Source organism: Arctopsyche grandis, chromosome 1 (assembly GCF_051622035.1).
Source record: "Arctopsyche grandis isolate Sample6627 chromosome 1, ASM5162203v2, whole genome shotgun sequence".
NCBI lineage: Eukaryota > Metazoa > Arthropoda > Insecta > Trichoptera > Hydropsychidae > Arctopsyche > Arctopsyche grandis.
This window is the reverse complement of record NC_135355.1, coordinates 467,262-488,096: the sequence shown is the minus strand read 5'-3', so window position 1 is coordinate 488,096 and position 20,835 is coordinate 467,262. Positions and strand designations below refer to the sequence as shown.

General features: G+C 34.1%; 1 protein-coding gene across 1 annotated transcript; it reads right to left on the bottom strand.

Annotated features, from left to right (window-relative positions):
- Positions 1 to 11,961: 11,961 nt before the first annotated feature.
- On the bottom strand, positions 11,962 to 20,064 carry Parp1 (Poly-(ADP-ribose) polymerase). Its single transcript, XM_077443712.1, has 19 exons — positions 19,733 to 20,064; positions 18,150 to 18,291; positions 17,889 to 18,058; positions 17,601 to 17,794; positions 17,395 to 17,523; positions 17,232 to 17,319; positions 16,878 to 16,983; positions 16,301 to 16,800; positions 16,104 to 16,206; positions 15,837 to 15,996; positions 15,587 to 15,749; positions 15,318 to 15,479; positions 15,082 to 15,227; positions 14,871 to 15,007; positions 14,183 to 14,346; positions 13,981 to 14,101; positions 13,739 to 13,898; positions 13,489 to 13,665; positions 11,962 to 12,595 (listed from the first exon to the last, which is right to left on the bottom strand). The coding sequence occupies exons 1-19, from the start codon at positions 19,859 to 19,861 to the stop codon at positions 12,523 to 12,525; spliced, it is 3,024 nt and encodes a 1,007-aa protein (XP_077299838.1). The 5' UTR covers positions 19,862 to 20,064; the 3' UTR covers positions 11,962 to 12,522.
- Between the last annotated feature and the right edge of the window lie 771 nt (positions 20,065 to 20,835).

Genomic DNA, 20,835 nt, shown 5'->3' with positions numbered 1-20,835 from the left:
AAAATTTATTAATCTTTCATTGAAACGTGACAGTACGTACGTATGTACATATGTATCTTTTATATTTATTGTTATTAACAAAAATAATGACAAACAATATGTCTATTGAAAATGAAAATGTCACCTCGAATATACATATAGTAATGAATAAAACATAAAATATTTTTTAACTATTTATTGCGTGTAGTAATATATTTTTTAAATGGACATCATTATCATAATGTGTACCTATAATATATTTTTGATGAAAATGAATCGTAACGTTTTGTTCTATGTAGATACATTATGTATTTCCTTTTTAGACCAGTTAGTGTCGGACATTCATGTAAATATAAACGTAATCACGTTTGACAATAGTCCATTTGATTACATATTATGATGTAAATATAAAATTATATGTACATACATATTATTCAAATATATGTATGTATACGTGACTAAGCTAATCAAAATATGTAACAAAAGAAGATGGAAAGTACTTGAGAGTCATTCTTGTGCAAATCAAATGCAAATTGTCAGCGTGAGGGCAAAGAAAAACTCTACAAAACTAAAACGAAGTAAATTTTCTCACCTGTAAAATGAGGCGAGAGAGGAGAGAGAGAGAAAGAGAGAGAGAGAGAGAGAGAGAGAGAGAGAGAGAGAGAGAGAGAGAGAGAGAGAGAGAGAGAGAGAGAGAGAGATGGCGTTTCTCAAAGGAGAGTGTTTTATTAGATTAATGAAAAGTGTCGAGAATCCGAGGAGGGGCCGAAAGGAGTCAGTGGGAAAGGAATCGTTAAAAGTATGTCGTCGCGAAAGTTGTGCGAATGAGAAATGTCATATCGAGACGAAACATTTGAAACAAACGAGAATGATGATGATGATGATGAGGGAAAGTTTCAAAGATCAAAGAAATCATCTCACGCGCCCCATCGCTTTATCAAGGCTTTTCTCAGTGAGTAATCCTCGCTGGGTAACTCGCTGACTAACCCAACTCACGTAGGGAAAACAGATCGCAATTTGGGGATCCAGACTGTCCGATCCAGAAAAAACAGAGAAATAACGCCATTACCTGAATTAAGTGGGTTGTGGTACTCCATTGCCTTCGTCGCAACCGAAAAACCCTTATTCGATTGTCTAAAAACCATAACAAAACTCTTTGCACGATTGTACATGTACAGATACAAATGCATATTTATATCTCGCTTTCGACGGTTCTCTTTAACTGATACTTAAATTAAACTTATTTATTTTTCCAAGGATATGGAACGTTCAAAATATATATGTACATACATATGTACATACATCATACATGTGTATAATACTTAAATACACGGACCCAACCTAACATTTTTCTTTTACCTTATTTTATAATGTGATATTTACAGTAGCTACGTTGTCATAAGAAACCATTACATTATCAACCAACCAAAATACATTATCCAGAATATAATTGTAAATAAATGTATAATGCATATATACATATGCATAATAACTCTTTGAAAAAATCGAATAATAGAGAAAAATAAAGTAGATATGTTTCCCTCACTTAACGAAAACATTGCAGAGGGAATTATTTCTGCTGCAACAGAACATTTAACTGAATTGGAAGAAAATATTGCACATTATTTTCATTTCTTAAATATAGAAAATTATGACTGGATACGAAATCCATTCAATTATTTAATAATAACACCATAAATGGTTCAGAGACGAGATATGACTTTTCTTATAGATCAATGCTCAGTAAACATGAATCTGGTAATAAAAAATGTAGATTGGCTCGAGATTCGGAGATATGTATATGTATGTGTTTTTTAAATCACGCGATTTTTTTATATCTTGGTGTTGTTCAGTCGATGTCTCAAAATCTGTAAATTTTCTGTTCAAAATGAATATTGGAATCTATAGTTGGGTATTTTATCTTTCGTTTGTAGTACTTTTTAGCTTTCAAATCTCTCTAAGTAGTCGTCCAGTTCAAATCAAAAGTCAAAAGTACGTATTTTCACGTGGAATTTTTTCCCACTGTTAATACTATTTTCTAATGAAACATGTTTATTGGGATAGTATTCTGGCCACACTATTTTTTTTTTTCGTTTAAAAGGGTTAATTGGAAGTGTGCTGAATTTTAAATCGGTAAAATTGCGAGCTAAATGCTCGTACTAGTATTTACACGAATCTGAATTGAATTAATAGGGATAATATATTAAATTGTTTTTATATTTTTTAACCAGCAGCGTCGTCTAGTGGTAAGTGTTTTGTATTCTCTCGTGCTAGAGGTCACGAGTTCGCTTCCCTCTGGATGCTCGTTGCTGGCCAAGACCTTGGTTTGTCGAGGTCAGTCGTTTCATATCAGAATTTGTCAATTTTTCTGATTTGAAACGATTCCTCTAAAATTGGCTTTCTTATCGAATTTTCTATTGCGAAAAACCTTGAGTTATTATTATCTCTTAGGTTTCGCCAGATTTTATCCATATATGTCTCTATGGATGATTATTGAAATATAAATATTTCGTATTGTTACATAATAAATAATGTTATTATTCGTATTGTTTACGATGTTTATATTAATGTCTGACCATATTAATGTCTGACATGTCATGTCAGATGTTATTTCGATTTTTTTGTATGTTTAATTATGTATTTAATAATATATGTATTATATGATGTATCGATTCTTAATCTGTTTAGCACATTCGCCGCTTTGGAGCAATATGCAAGGCGAATGTGCATGATTAATTGAAAAATGAAAAATAAAAAATAAAAATATGAGAATTAAATAAAATTTCACTTAGAAAAATCATATCTCGACTATTTTTGTGGATTAGTAACAAAAACTCTATTGATAACTGGCTTATCTCGATAAAATAAACGAATCGAACGAAAATAGTCGAAATAGTTTTTACGCATCTTTTTTAACTTAAAAATCCAAAAGCAACCGTTGCTAATTTTGAAAACAAATTCATTAGAAACGGCATATCACGAACATTTTAAATCCATAATAAAAGTAAGTATGTGGCCTCAATATTTAAAGGGCTTCCATTTCCTTCGAAGAAAAATCAATTATATTTCGGAAATTCTTATGCATTTTTCCATAAATCATTCAAGTTAACGACTACTTTTTTGTTGTTGTCAAGTACAACGATATGCGATAATAATTTTTTCTATACCTGAAGTTGGGTAGGTCATTGTAACTACATACTTTCGATAATATTTTATTGGTTTATGACCTGGTCCATTACTAAATCTCAAAGAAACCACTCAAGAAAGAAAGTACTGTAGATTTTTTTTTCAAAGAAATATACGCCTATGACCTTGGAAGCCCAAATTTGGTACCATTGAGGTTGTGGTTCAGGTTTTGGTACAACGAGTTGTGGATTTTCGTAACCAGAAGAAGAATTGATCTCCTTATCGATGGACCGTCCTTTAAAAATTCAATTTTCCGAAATGACTATGAAGGAATTTTGATTTCTGTCCAAGAGGAATATCCAGTACATAAGAGCACTGACAATTTTGTCGCAGTTTTTAACATCATATCTGTGTGAGCTCGGTTTCTCGACAATAACTAAAATAAAAACTAAATAAAAAACGAGAAAGTCTTACGGATTTACACAAAGAATTGAGGGCAGCTATATCAAATATTCAACCTAATATTTCTTAAGTCTGCAAAAAAATGTACATATGTAGTTTGTACATTTCTTTCCTTTAATTATTTTGACTTTATCTATGTACGTAGTAACAATAGATGAAGTTTTGTGATCATGCGATAATTCGAACTCAAGATTCTGACTGTTTCTTTTTAATGATCTAGAAAAACTGTGTGTGTGTCTGTGTGTGTTTCTGTGTATTTTGGGGATTTTTCGAACACCGTTAGTCCTATCGAACTGAGACTTAGTATCGATTACTGAAATTCTTACCGATACGATGAAATTTTTTTTCAAATATTTAAGTTGACCGGAAATGGCATCTCCCCTTATAGGTGTCCTCTTTTTTTAAGTTTTTGAATCCAATTATCTTCCAAACGGCTAATTGAATCGGACTGAAAATTTTTTCTCTACTTGTTATGTTATTTGTTTAATTTGTAATAAAAAATATGTGAGCATTTTTTGTTTTTTGACCGTTTAATTCTGGTAAACCGTCATGATTAAAAGAGCACCGTGACGTGAAAAAGTTAAGAGCCACTGGTGTACATAGTTTTGAAATTATAAGAATATCAGAACAGCACATGATCATAAATTTTAAACTCTTTCTTTTGTTATAAAACTATTATATTTAAATTCACATTGAAAGCATGGGGGGGGGGAGGGGTGCATATACAAGTTGAATCAGTGCTTAAGATGCGTCAACAATAATTTAGAAGGAGCAGAATGTATAATGTTTGCTGGTACGCGTTAAAGAGCGGCACAATCGGCGAGAAGGACACACACTCCAGCAGCATTCCTGAAGTATCCTGGATTGCAGAAACAACCCTTAACACAGCCATGGCACAATGGAGGAGCTGCCAAATTAGCACAGGTGACGGGACAGCGGCTGCCGCACCACGTATGCATTTCGTTTGTGGGACACGTTTGGGTGAACAGTCCTGAACATTACAATACAATATCGTGGAAAATACTTTTTAATTAATTGTAGTCAATCTTTAAAATAGTAAATCTCACCATCAGCTTTGGTCGTTGTCGCCAAAGCAAACACCGCCAACACGCTTAAAATCAACACATTACACTTGAATGCCATTTTAGGACTATGAGACTGTGAGACTGACTGCAGTTGTAGGTGTAGACTGTGAAAATTGATGCTTTTCTATGAAATTTTGATACCTTATATACCCAATGCTTACAATCGATTTGAACTATCGGTCGATTTTTTGTAATTAAAAATACGATTACACAACTGTTGTTTCTTGACAAAAGGAAACCCTTATCGAACATTTTTATTATACGACATTAGGACATGCATACATATGCACGTATGTACATAAATTAAGAACCGGTCTATTCGTTGTCTATTACTATAAAAAGCCCTTGAAAAGTTTGTAGAGACATCAGTTGAAGGACTTCTACCAAAGTGTTTTGAAATAGTCGGTAAACAAAAACCAAAATGTCAATCAAAACCAAATTCGCTATTATGACGGTGCTCGTCGCCATCGGTTTTGTCGTCGTTACGGAAGGTGAGATTTTTTCTAATTTACTTTAATTTATATATGAATTTTGGTAACTAAATCAATATCAATAATTTGATCAGCTTTTGGCGATGATTGTCCTACCAACGAAGAATCCAGATTTTGCGGCTCCCCCTGTCCTGTCACTTGTGCCAATTTGGCTGCACCTCCATATTGCCGTGGATGTACCAAGGGTTGCTTCTGCAGACCGGGCTACTTCAGGAATGCGGCTGGACTTTGTGTCCTCTCAGCTAATTGTTAATCCTAGCAGTACTACCCGTGATGTAATAGGATAAAGGAACACGCACAATTTGATCTTTACGGATATGCACTCAATACGTATGAAAAAAATAAATATAAATCTAAATTAAATAATTACCGTTTTATTTTCACTTTTAGATAGTTCTATTTTAACATTTATAATTTTAATTTTAAAACATTTTTTATTGTGCTTCGTTACTTTCAACCTGTAGTGGTTTAGGTTCATACATACATGTAGGTAGAAAAAGGAGGTATATAAAAATAAGAAAAATCTTTTTTCGAAATAGGAATATACCTATGTACATATACGTACATACTTCTGGAGACTGATTCTTATTTCTGTACATATGTATGTAACTATTAAATTCATTTAATATACATATATACCAGGAAAGCCTAACAGGTAGACCCCATTGCGCCTTCCTGGCAAATTACAAACAATGCAGATTTTTTATTATATAAGTCGCTGAATTACGAGACACTGAAAAACTCTAAATTAACGAGACATCTATGAATTTTAAACTTATACATAAATCATACTCAAATAGTGATGACATGGTAGGTAGGATGGTTTTTTAGCCAATTTAATCAAGGAACCGTTTCAACAATTAAATCAGAAAAATTAGCAAACTGTTAGGAAACGATCGACCTGGAGTCACAAATATACAAGTTTGACCAGCAGCATTATCTACTCGGAATAAATTCTTTTCAATCGAGGTCAACTCACGGGATCGAACACGGCGCCTCTCGGAGCTAGGCAAAACCTCAACCACCAAGCCATGCTACTGGCTTAATCTAACATGTTTTGGTTTCCGTATTGTAATCGTGCTTATTATTTTTAGTCCACAATGCCACGAAACTGATTAATATCAATTTAAAATCTTAGACCAACCTAATTTTATAACTTTTCTTCGTTTAAATCAAATTATTTACCCTTTTAATTAAATTAAACCGAATTAATACTTTTAGATAAAAAAAATATCAAGATTGAAACTCATAACTCATCAACAAAACGAGAGCAAATCAACAAAAATCATTATCATATTCGAACCCAGTGGGCTAAACTTTTTTTGCTGTTATTTTGGTCTTTTGGGTTTGAAAAAAAATACAAATATTTTGATTTAAATGTGATTTTATTTATTCGTTGAATGGTGCACAAGTGTAGATATTATAAGTAAATATACATATATGTATTTATTGATCAAATAATAAGAATCATAGTTAGACATAGATGTACTCGTACTCGTGTATTATATACATACACGTGTACAATTTCGTAAGAATCGAGATCGATCAACAATTGGCAATGAGGACACACGTTCCAGCGGCATCCTTTGCGTATCCTGGATTGCAGAAACATCCTTTAGCACAGCCATAACATGAAGGAGGAGCGCCCAAATTGGCACATGTTGTGGGACAACGGCTGCCGCACCAACTAAACTTTTCATTTGCAGCACAGGAACGGAAACGACCTACATTTGTACATACAAACATAAATACATACATGCATGCATATGTAAATAAATTTTATTTTTATATTTTAAAACATCCATTCCAACAAAGAGATTCAATTTAACCACTTAATCGCCACGCGTTTGTAGAAACCGATTCGATTATTTTATTATATGTATGTGTTTAGTGCCAACCCTTGACACTACCTCTTGAATATATCAGAAACTACCGAAATATATTGACTTTTTTTTTCAATTTCATTAGTATCACAGAATATTTTTATTTTAGATGTCGCTGTGAAGAAACCAAAATTAATTTCGAGTCATAGCCTTAAAAACGAAGGAGTGCGCACCGGTGCGCTTATGGTGATAAAGTGGTTAGAAACGAACTAAATCATAAGATATATAATTTTAACGGAGTACCATATGTACCTATGTATTACGTACATACACCTGTATACATAGAATGCTTTGAAAAACGTGGACGTTATGCATGGAAAAATAACCAATTTGATGAACAGTGTGACTGAGATTGCAGTAATGGAATAAATTAGATAATTATTACAATACATATGTAGATTGAGTCCTAGGCTGTGTGGGCAAACAGTCACGTGACACTACATGTTACATATGTACATACATAAGTAGGAACATACATGTACAGTACAAAAAAATAGTGATATATGGAATTTATTGCATAAAAATATACATATGTATATTTGTAGAGATCTCACCTTCACTCAAATTAACGAAAGAGATGGCAAAGAAGACAACAGTCAGGACGAACAAGTTGGACTTGAGAGCCATTTTACTTGTAATTATTTTCAGGCAAACTTCAGAACTGTTCGAAATTGAACGATTTGTGATTTTACAAACGAAACTCGTCAGCTTTATATACCGAAATGATATCTTGGGTTTTTTGCAATTAGCACTAGGTATGTAGATTATGTAGACTGGCAATTGGCTAATGTGTACTTGAAATGCTAATGCGTTCAACTTTATCGCGGATTAGTCTGTCGACACGGGTCATTTTTTTGTCCTCGAAAGGGTCGTTTCGAATGGCACATCCTTGACCATCACCAACCCCACCTACACCCAGGGGGTGGGTCAAACGTTGCCCGTTCGTCTTGTCGACCCACTTTTCCCATACTCCCAGAATAACCATACCTTATTACCACCACATCCCCCGCAATCTCACATATTATACGACCGGCTCTTCCTCTCTCTCTCTCTCTGTGTGTGTGTGTTGAAAATATCTACCTACCTGGCTTTAACTGTCAAAGTCGAATCTTATCTGCCCCAGCATAAAACACTTTTCTTTTAATTTATTCAGATCGAGGGGGTTTAAAAAATTCAAATGTGCTTTCGACCGCTTCATTCTAACATGTATTATATTATGTGTACTTTTTATATCAGGGAAAATATACTATTCGTAAACTCGTCAAAATATGAAGTATTCAAATTCGTACCCAATAATGAATGCCTTGAGAAATGATATGAAGTGAAACTCAAAAGTGCAACACATAATAAAGCATGAGCTCGGTATCCCAAGGCTTAATTTCAACTATGTATGTACATATGTATGTAACTTGGCGACCGAAAATGCAAATACTCAAGCTTATCCTAAAGCACACAATTTAGAAGTCGAATATCTTAATTAAAATTTGGCCAGTAGTAACCTGAGTTGAAATGCCTTCTGCCCCCCTCTCTGATTTATTCCCCTCATATGATATTTCGTGTGATTTATTCGAGTACCATTTTGGCTTCCGTTCACTTTATGATACTCCAGCATCCCTTCCCGCCTCCTCCTCTCTAACTGTCCCACATTTTATTGCTGACTTTGCTTTCGATTAGTCCAAAACATACGAAAAAAGAAGGTCGTGTGCGCGTGCAATCTCGAGAGTCACGCACGCGGTCGCGTTTGCTCTTTCCTGTTTGGATATTAATTTCGTACACTTCCGACGAAACGAAAGCGGAAACGAACGGAAGGATGGGGGATCGCAAAAGGAAAAACTATTCGAGGAGACAGACATCTGGCTAATTCGATTTCCCAAACAAATTTAATTAGGGCGGTTAGTCGCACGAAATGGGGGGAAATGTAGCACGACATTGCCTAAAGGGGGAATTGTTATTAATAATTCGTTTGTACCATTAAACTCAACTTGAGACGTTCTCGCTTAAATTTCATTGCCTTTGCAACCCTATAAGACCCTTATGCTAATCGTTCCGATTTTAACATTACACACCTCCTCCATTCCTTATTTACATCTCTCATTTCAGCATCAATCAAATATTTCAACATTGAATTTGGTTGCTTATGCTACATATCGTCAGTCCAGAAGAAAAACGTCACAAGTAAAAACAAAATGATTTTCAAGTTATCGATTGCATACACTCATCCTTTTCGATAGAAAAATGTCATTTGTCTAGTTCAAGCTACGGTTGACACAGGGCAATAGTTTCGTTTTACACAACGTTCAAACTTCAGTCGTCTCTTATTAAAAAAAGACAATTTTTTACTTGTGACGTTTTTCTTCCGGACTGTATATGTAATACAAACAATGTACATTGTACATATATGTATCTAGCATAAATAATAAAATTATATATACATATATGCATATATGTATCTATACATATATAGATACATAAACATATTTATTCTTTATATACTTTTCGGGATCATGAGATTAAAATATGTATGTGCATACAAACATATGTATGTATGTAATTCGATATATAGTAAAACACTAGTTGTTGCCCAAGGTAAATACAATATATGTACATACATATGTAGTCATTGACTGAAGGCAGACACGCGACCAAGTTTTAAACTTTTTTAACCACAAATAAGTGTTGTTAGTTAGGGGCTAACTATATAGGTATGTATTGTACATAAATATCATATCATATACAATGTATGTTTGTAGCGTAAATATTTTAGAAGGTTCAATATGTATGTACATATGTATATATGTGTATTCGCACCCGTTCTTTTTCCGGAAGTTAAATCCCCCACCGCTAATGCCTTGTTCTCAACGGTATACATACGTATGTATTCCGGTGTAATATGTGCGAGCCAAAGTTAAATTCAACAAAACTTAGAAGGGGGAAGCTGCTGCCTGCCTTTACCTATAAATCACGTAACTTCCAATACGTTCAGCTCTCTGGTCTGGCTGACTTGAGAGAGAGAGAAGAGTATTATTGAATTTACTAAACGCTTTCAAAAATGTTTTAAACTAACGGAAAATGGGAAAAGTTTTTCCTTTGTTAGTTTTTGCGCTCACGCGAACTGTGCACGTCGCGAGTTTTAATTAAAAGAAGTTTCGCTCGAATCGATAAGAATAATTGTTCCCGGAGAACAACACAAAAATCTGCATTCAAATCTCATCGTAATTAAGGTGCACAAGATTATACATACACATATTCTTAAGAACACGCAATGGTATTGTATTACACATTACCTATGTACGTGTATGTTTATAATAAATAAAACTAAATTTAAAGGCCTTCTTAGAAAAATTGAAATTTCTCTCTTATAATAGACAATAGAATATCGTATAAGTGATTATTTGATTCGATGTTTTAGGGCACTTACCTAAGTATGTACACACATATGTAGATTGTGGCAACCCTGAGGTACTGACTGAAAAACCCATCGGTTGGCCAGCGTTTCAACTCACTTCCTCCCCAGCTGCCGAAATAAACAGTTGTGCATTACCAACACAGTCGTCTCACTCGCCCTACCTCCATAAGATGTTATAATGAAAAAAAGACGAGGCAATTCCAAACTGTTAACAAACTGTTCCAAAAACCCAGCTATACATATGTATGTATGTATCTGCAACCCAAAATTTTCAAGAATGCGGCCAAAGTCTCATTACAAAAACACTGTATGTATGAGAGTATTTTGGCGTGAAATATTAGGAGAATTTTTCAAATGCAAAATATGTAAAATGGTTTTAAAAACGGGTGACAAATCAACAAGCAACCTTCACAGCCATTTTGTTACATAAATTTTGAAAATAAAAATGTTTGTTTGAATTGTTATTTCCAATTTTGACACATTCAGATTTTCGGTGATAGCACCAGGATCTTAAGATTGAAAACACTACATAGTTATATACATACATACATATGTATATGCAGTGCATTTTTCTTAAAAAAGGGTGACAGAACTAACTTCTTGTCAAGATCTCATTAAAGAAAATTTTATTCAAATGTCATTTAAATGAAATTTAAAGCAGTTGTTCCTGCCACAAAGTGCATAAGTATATAATTGAACACAACTAATCTAAATTCTTTTTTAACCTTCCAGCGGGCACGCTGTCGTAAAATTTACGACAAATGCGCTTTATCGCATCTCCTACTTTTACCACTTAGTGATAAGCATCGAGCTTCGAGCTATTCGAAGGTCAGTGTTTCCCGAAACTACAGGCGAATCGGTTGTGCTTAGAAGTTTTTGTGAGTCATCGATATTTGGGAATTTCCGTTGAATCCTTTACATGCAAGTAGCATTCTGCATTTGATGTGGTTTGTAATAATTGTAAGGATGAAAATATTAATTTTGACTAATAGGTAATATTGATTCTGATTAATAATTTTAACTAATGATCGAATAGGTCGATAAAATATTTTGTTTTTAAATGTTAGCATATTTAGTGTTGTTTTGGTTTTTTGTTTAGAAAGTAAAATATATACTTTTTAAAGTATTGTCATTTATCATTTTTCATAACCTTACAATATTTCCTTAACATTTACATAAAGAAATCACCATTTACATAAATAAACAGCATTTACATGGAGAAAACTTGATGACGTAAAATTTACGACATGCGCCTGCTCAAAGGAAATAACTCCGCGCGCCCGCTGGAAGGTTAAGTACAAAAGTGCATTTGTAAGGTACAAGGATGGCAGCTTTGTATGTTTGTAAATTGCGATCTGAATTAGCATTCAGCTGGTCGAGACTATGCCCACCACTAAATACCGCTGCATTTTTATTGTAAATGTGGCATACATGTACATATGTATTCTTGATAAAAATAAAGTGGTTTTGTACTGGTACTGTAAAAAATCATGTGTAATGCACTGTCATCCATAATAAACGCAAGTTTTTCAATTTTAACTTTATTTATAACATGTCATTACCAAAAACACAATTTTTATGAAAATTATTGAAATTTTATTAACATTATTATGTCGATACAATATGAACAGAAAGGAGAGTATTTAGAATAAGTGCTTAAATAAAACTTAATGGTGATTAAATCGAATCGAATTTGAGAAATTTTACAGAAAATATATTGAAATAAAAAATAATTATCACCAGAGTACAATATTGTTTCGATGACTAATAATAACCTACATATAATTCAAATTTACGAAGAATGTTCGTATTTTTTTAATTAACAAAACAATGATTCAATTGGAAATACAAACATATGTATGTATACATATCTTAAAGCTTTAATTCTCTTACCAAATTAAAAAAAAAAAACGATACAAAAATAAAGAATTAAAAGAAATAGCAATGAAAAAAATTAGGAACACTAAAAATCACAATTATTTTGTATGAATAAAGCAATAATATCGGTGACTTTTATATTTATAAGCATAAAAACAATGGAAATGAAAGAAAAATTATTATAATAACAATTTAGAAGTCTCTGAAAATATTTAAAAATTATACTTGAATTTCATTTGGAATAAATATTTGACATTGACTTGGGCCACATCATATACGATATATCTGAAATGTACAATTAAGGATCAATATAATAAGAAAAGCCTTGTAAAATAAAATCGAACTAAATTTGGAGCAGCACATAAATGTAGAATTTAATTTCTGAACTCGAGATCTACATACATATGTATGTACATACGCTTATTAACTCATTATGGGCCGTAAACACTGTGTTTACACATGTTTTTAAATCCTCCAAACTCTATACAAAAATGAATTATTTGAAAGATTTACATTTAAACTTCCATTCATAGATATCATATACCAGCGTATCCAAAATATCAATAAATAAATTTTAAATAATATACATATGTACATATGTATATTTCTACGGTTTAATTAAAGCTTAATTGTATATAAGCAATCACCAGTTTGAGAAATACAGATACGATCATTTTTAAGACAACTTTAAAGAAGCTGTATCCGAATTTTCAATTTAATTGATAAAAAAGTTCAAGGGTTATGTTTGATTTACAAAGCCTATTATTTTTACCGTTACTTTGCGAAAAAATCGAGGACTCTCGGAAGGTCCATAATGAGTTAAGGTCGATATTAACGTAGCAAAAACTTTGTGCAGTGACGTGATCAACAGACTAATTGACATTGTCACGAAATGACAATCACATCATCAACATTGATTGTTGAGTTGATGTGTACTTGGTTGGCGCCAGCTGTTATTCAAAATAAAGTCGAGTTGCCGTGTTGCTGGGCTTCAATCACTTCGATCGATCCCACCCACATATGTAAATATCAATTTAGCGTTGATGAGCCTCTAATGATGCACATTTATTTATGTACATATCAAATTCAGTTCATCTCGGCCGACCAACTGACTAACTACCCCTTATATATTGCCCCTATTTCGGTGAAATATACTAATATCTATTTGAAAAGGATACTCGTTGTACAACAACTGCGTTTTGACTTTCTTTGTGACAGGTTTTCCTAGAGGTACAATTGTCCCGCACTCTAAGACTAAATCCTCATTGGAATCTGGCTCAGTTTTTCCAATGCCCTTCACAGAATGACAGCCAGACTTTGGCGTGACAACATTTTTGGCAGCGGTGAGTTCCATCCTAAAAAAAATACAACATTTTTTACATACCTCCTCCCTTCAAAAGTTCAAGTTGGATTTAAAAATTTTCTTACATGTTTCCTAAAGCAACTTCGCAAAGGAGCATTACTCCAACGTTATTCTGCACATTAGTACAGCAATAATTTGCCGATTTGGATACCATATCTGCGAAATATACACCTTTACCAAACATGTAACCCGTAACTGGAGCTTCCGGAGGTGCAATTCTGAGGCCTAAAACCGAAACGTCAAAATTAATAGTTATTAAACTAAATTATAATATCAAAAATTAAAGCTTTCACATTCAAAATACAACCTTGCGAAAGAATTCCGGCAAAGTTTGTAACACGAGATCCGTGCCACAACAGTCTACGATTGTGAAGCTTTTTAAATGGCTTATATCTCTTCATTTCACCTTCACGGGTAACTTTAAACACCTAAAATATACAAATTTTATATACACAAATAAATTATAATCATAATCTAGTTGAATAAAATTAAAGTTAGCTGAATGATACCTGCATGATCTCCAACTCGTACATGGAATGTGTTGCTGCATGCGTATTTTTAACATAATTACTAAGCATTACATATTCTGGACTTCCGACCTCGATGGGCACAATATCAGTCTTCAGTTTGATGTAATGAGAATCCAATGGACTGACAGTTTTATCATCGTTCGCTAAAAAAAAGTACAAATAAAAACGTAGAAACTACGCAATTTCTTCAAATCTTTCGTATGCCTATGACATTTTGTATGTTATAGGCATACAAAAGCTAAGAGCTTAGATAATTGACCGAAACAATGTTTGTTTAGAAGTGGTCAGTGACTGGTTTGCTTGGGAGAATCTCAGGTCGACAATGGTGGAGGATGTAAAGTGAAGTGAAGATCGTAATGGCTAAAAGTTGTGATGAAAACACTATTTCTATGCCCCGGTACAAGGACAATGAAGATGATAGAAAAGAGTTAACTTAAAGCAAACAAAATAGCGTGCTAGAGACATCAAGACAAACAATTCGATCCTAGAGGAGCTGAAAGTGAGAGAGCGATTGCCCATCCTGTTCTCCAGTTCTGTAGAAACATGGTTTGAAGAGTAAACAAGAGGGAAAAACCTAACGGGTTGGACAGATCAAATTGATCGGCCACGATGTGTAAGACCTATTGACATAAAAAAGATTTTTATTTTAAGATACTAAATGACTTACGTGTGCTTAACAATGTATAAGCTATTTCCAACTCGAGCAAGTTGTCCAACATGGACGACTTCAGGTTGATTGCCTCGTTATTGTCTAACAATGGAGGATTCTCAACGCCGAAAGAATGAGGTATCAAAGTGTAAAATCTGAAAAAAAATAATTAAACATCAAACACGTTTATCATAATATGTAGATAGATTATATTAAAATAATAAATAACCTGTTAGTGGCATCAATGATCAAAGGCTGGCGTGTTTTCGACTCTTCACCTTCAGACAATATTTTCAGCAGCTCTCCGAGAACTTTATAACCAGACGTTAGTTGTTTTCGTGACAACTTTCCAAGTGGCATCTTTTCCGTATCCAACTAAAAGTTTCGAAAAAATTGTTGCAGTCAAAAGTATTGTACATTTACAATGTGTATGTGTATAATAATGTACGTATGTATAATGCTAACTTCAAATTGAAGCATCACTTGTTTCATACTATCAATGTCGAAGAACATTTTCACGAGAGCTTGAACAGGTTTTGGTAATTTACTGTTTCCATCATCCACACTCATTTGCTCATCGTGAACGTTTCCATAGTCCACATCGATCGGATACATTTTTCCAGGAATCTTAAATGAATGTACACTTACATACATGAATACTTAACTTAATTTAATTAACTAGGTGTATGCCAGTGAAAACAACACACAAAACACAACGCAATTTTTCAACAAACCTTTGGTGCATTATTTGACTGTCCAAAACCGAGAGCATTTCCAGTCTTTTCAATATAAAGTTCATCAAATTTTTCAATGGCCTCAAATACGCTGTGGAACGTCTCAGTTTTATTGCCACCAATACTCGTTCCGATCCTTCCCCATGATCTAAACAACCAATACCTGAAAACGTACGTATGCCTTCAATTTATCAACCGCTACATTTTACCAAAGTCGAAATGACATTTCATCTATGTACATATATAATACTTTTTCTTTTTATCAGATTCTAGGACTTGCAGTTTGTAAAACGAATTCTTTTGTGATACTACATCGGTGAGACCGAGTACAACAGAATATGTGATCTTATGCTCCTTATAAACGTGAGCAACGTTTTCCAAACCAGAATCTGGATCCACTGCAGTACCACCTATAAATAAATCAAACATTCATTCAAATGCGACCAACCATTACAATCATGTTATTGCAAATACATACATATGTATGAAATGTACCCTTTGAAACTAATTTAAATACCTTTTAGTTTAATATGAGTTGGTCCAGATGAAGCCTTTGAATACATACTTTTAGATTTATTCGATTTTCCATCGACTACATCCTGAGGAATCCTAGATGCAACCTAAAACGCATATAAAACCAATATTTCCAATCCAAATCATATACATATATATATATTAAAGATATGTACTATATTCAGTAGAATTTAGAATTACATTTGAACCCCAAGGAGCGATATTATGTTCATCTATTAACTTCATCGAATCGGCAACGGTTCCGTCGCTCTTGATGAGATCGAAAAATGAATCTTCGACTACTTGAATATTATTGTCTTTCGCCTCTTCAATTCTATCGGATAATTTGTCAACTTCTAAAGGCGTCGTTACAACAGCAGCCAAACTTTCATTGATCTTCGACGGAACAATTCCTCCCAATTTCAAAATTCTAATCTTCAACTTTTCCTTTAACTTTGCATTATAACCGTATATGAAAAATTGAAGATTCTTCAAGGGTGGAATAGGTATATCTAATTTTTTGTCCTCGGTCTTCACAATTTGTGACGAAGAAGGTGCATATTCCAAAAAAACTCTAACACCAGACTTGAATTTATATTTCTTGAATGCGGCATTGTCTTTTAGCTCAGGTGGGATTTTAAAGGCAGTTCTTTTGGGAGTTTTCGTCAGAGCTGCACATTTGGTCCATTCCGTAAGATCACCTGTACAATTGAAACGAGCAAACACACACATTACAAATATGAACAATGTAAATATGTTATCAAAAATTATTACAAACCTGAGCAGAGATAGCCATTAGTTTTTAAACGAAGCTGTCCATTTTTGCAAACTTCGCATGGCAAAAAAGCTCCAAAAGTCATAATATCTGCCAAAGCATTGAGAATCTAAAATGAATTCAGCATTATTATTTTTTAGCAAACCAATTTAATTGTACACTAATATGTGTACATATATGTATGTAACTACTAGGCTCAATGCCAGATGAAAAAAAAACAAAGTAAATAGATGATTCGATCGATATTTAAAAATTTTAATTATCGATGTTTAACCGACAGCTCTAAGATGAGGCGCGTCTCAGTTGTCAACATTACTTTTGTACAACTTCGATCTGATTAAAAACTATTTAACAAACCCTGTCTTCACCGGGAGGAACGTTTTGTTTATTGAATTCAAGTATCGACTGCAATTCACTTTTTGATAGATTGTTCTTGAGACTGTCCCTAAATATCGTTTAAATTAAATTAGATAGATAAAAAATAATTGGTCATTTTGTTAAATATTTTCTATTTACATACCTATATTTATAAAACAGTTTATTTTGCTCTTTCAAGATTTTTTCATCTTCACTCTCTTTCTTTATTTCTCGTTTATCTTTGGGTTCATCTTTGATTTTCTTTGCGGGAACTTCGTCTTGTTTTATCGCACTAAATAAAATGAAAAATATTACGATATCATAAATAGAAATACATAAATCATATTTAAAATACACATATGTACTAACGGTAATTCTTTCTTAACCATTTCCTTGTCTTCTTTTTTTAAACTATTGAAACCGGGAAGAACATCACCGCAGGCCCAAAACATCAAATCTGATCGATCTTTAGTGAAACAAGTGACATGATGCCAGAGAGCCTGTCCACCGAACTTTTGACCGACTTCCGTATCAAATACTTTTTTACTGATACGAACCTCCCCCTAAAAATTACACACACACACACACAATCCAAATTATACAAGATGAAAAAATGAAACGACATACACGATAGTAATAATATACATAGTAGTATACCTTTGTAATTTTGATTTCGCAAACTCGACAAGTGGCCCTGCTAGACTTGGAATATTCGACTGCAAAATCGGACAAAGCGGACACGACGGAATCGCCGTTGGATCTTTTCTTGCCTTTAGCTCCTTTCTTGCCTTTAACATCGGGCAAGACGACACCGCTGCCGCAAGATTCTGAAGAGATTAGATTGAATTTAAAACGATTAACGGCTTAATGTACATTGTACATATGTAAAATATATTGAAGTAAATGCCGTTTCGATACCTATAGACTTTTTAATTTTCTCTTGGTCCTCGTAGCGGAGAGTAGTGAAATTTTCAATATCTGCAACCGTTTTAGGGCGTTGTTTGGCGAAGAAACAACTGTAGTGATACCAATTGGGCTGCTTACCGTCGAAAAATGCAGACTAAAATAAAAAATTACCATTACCATTGACTAATATAATTGTCTCTTTCGAAAGAGACTTTGTGTATGTATGTAAGTTTTGGTTCGTAGAATCCGCGACGTTAAATTGAATAATAAAAAAACAAATGAATATATTTAAACAAAATAAAAGTATTCTCTGTAATATAAAATGTTTAAAAGTATTAGATTAGCCATGTTTAAACGGTTTGTATTACGAATACCGAGCGAAACCGGGTAAAACAACTAGTGATAAATAAAAAGAAAAATATGTATTTAGTGTTGTCGATTGTCTCGATTGCATGTAATCGTGGGCAAGTACGAGTACATTGTACCTATACTGTTACGGGGTCGAGAAGGAGATGGTGTACAAATATTATAGTCAGTTTTTTTATAAGATCTTCTTTAATAGTAGTAAGTATACACGAGATTAATGTACAATTTTTTTATTACACGTTACTAGTTAGGCAGTTTAATCACAATTTACTAGTTACACTGTTCAATCGCAAGTTACTAGTTAGAGTGTTTGATCGCAAGTGAGACGGTTCGATCGCAAGTGCTCTTCCATATGTTTAACATCAGTATATATTCAATAGAGGTAACAATTTGGACCAATCATAGTTCGTGAGAAAATAATATTTTTAGAGGGAACTCGAGTCGTTAAAACAATATCTTAAGACTTTAATACTTTGACCCTTGAGTGTATCGAGAAATGGTTTACACACAATTAGTTACGCAGGTTTAAAAAGGAGTCGAGTCGTGTGAAAAATGCTGGTAAAACTATAAAATTAATTAAAGACAATATTTTAGCATATGTATCCCTTGAGGTCCGATACACAATTCGTCGTGCGGATTAAGAAGGGTTTTGATACTTGGGGGAAACATAATTTGTCACGCTGATGGCGTGGGAATAAGAAATAAAGTTATTTAAAAACGATATTTTTAGTGTTAACATATGTGTTTTGAATGTATCGAGAAATGGTTGAGTAGATGCACAGAATTCGTCACGCAGATAGCATTGAGTCGTGAGAAAAATGCAACTAAAACAATAAAGATTTTGGAAGTCTCATAAATAACATTAAAGGAAAATATCAATTAAGCATACGTTCAAAGAATCAAGATAACAAGCGGGAATAAAGAGTAATATAAGTACATACATAGGTTGTAAGATATTCACAACATAACAATACGTATGTATTATTTTGGCGCGAAAATTGCGAATCGGCAGCGTTACTGTACATTGTACATTGTACATTGTACACTGTACACTGTACACCGTGAGTAGATGCGTTTTTGTGAATTTGGCGCGAAAGTACACCCGCCGCCGCCGCCGCCGCCGCCGCTACCTCCAAACACGTGCATGTCGTGTGGTGTTTGTTGTGCGGCGTGACGTTTGACGTTTGTCGTTTGACAGAACACGGAAGTGGAGTGAAGTGGATGAATACCTGAACCATGACGGCCATCCTGAGGTCTCCGGCCCCGATCTGTTCCTTGCAGCCGCGACATTTGGCTCGACCGCTCTTCGCGTACTCGCTTTGGAACGGCAACACACCACCAGCACCGGCACCGGACATGTTTCGACCGGCGAATGATCAACCGGCGAATTGGCGCCAAGCGAGAGACACACACGTCAACGTAGGGCAGGCCGCCAACCCACAACCCACAACCCACAACCCACAACCCACAACCTACAACCTACAACCCACGAAAATACAAATGGAATATGAGAGCATTATTATATTGTATACAATCAGTGGCAAAAAAACACTATCAATTCACTTCATTTCTACCGATTTATCTACACGTATACATATGTACCGGTACGTAATAACAATAACTCAAGTTTTCAGATCATGCAAACATTCAAACTCAATATCACCGATCACTGATCACTGATCACGTTTTCATAATCTACAAAATTCTGTGTGTGTGTGTGTGTGTGTGAGTAGGATATGGAAACTGCACGCACAATCGTATGCAGTTTGTTTATGGGATTTTGCTGTGATACGACTGATAAGTGCTTATGACTGAACTATAATTATTATAAAAAAAAGTTTTTTAAAAACATACCTTTTCAATAATTTATATATAAAATTATTATTTTGAATTAAAATACCATTATTTTATTTTACTACCGCCATCTATGTTTAAAACTAATAAACAAACGGTGGATAGACGTGGCACATTTAAAACGCGCCTTACACGATATTTTTGCACCATCGTAATGACGGAGGATCCATTTACTTATATTGATGACGAAAATGAGCAATATGGCAAAGTATGAAAACGATCGGATAAGAGGCAAACTTTTTCCTGAATTGTAATCGTAAGTGAAACGTAAAGGAGGTGTAGCGTTGCATAGGGAGACGCCCCGTGGACCGGTGACGTCATGATGACGCCGACCAATGGTGGAGTCGGGCGTTGTGGCCAATGGCTACACCCGACTCCTTGACCAATGACTGTACTTGTTGACGTGTCATAAACGTGTATGCGCTGAGCGCTCTATGATATAAGAACGGTACGCTCTCGATCGGTGGCATTCGGATCC

What these genes read in the sequence shown, in the direction of transcription:
- Parp1 (XM_077443712.1), bottom strand. Translation starts at nt 19,861, where the DNA reads ATGTCCGGTGCCGGTGCTGGTGGTGTGTTGCCGTTCCAAAGCGAGTAC. An exon ending in GCGAAATCAAAATTACAAAG is followed by an intron (nt 17,795 to 17,888) that starts GTATACTACTAT and finishes TGTAATTTTTAG; the next exon opens with GGGGAGGTTCGTATCAGTAA. An exon ending in AAACTGTTTTATAAATATAG is followed by an intron (nt 17,320 to 17,394) that starts GTATGTAAATAG and finishes AACGATATTTAG; the next exon opens with GGACAGTCTCAAGAACAATC.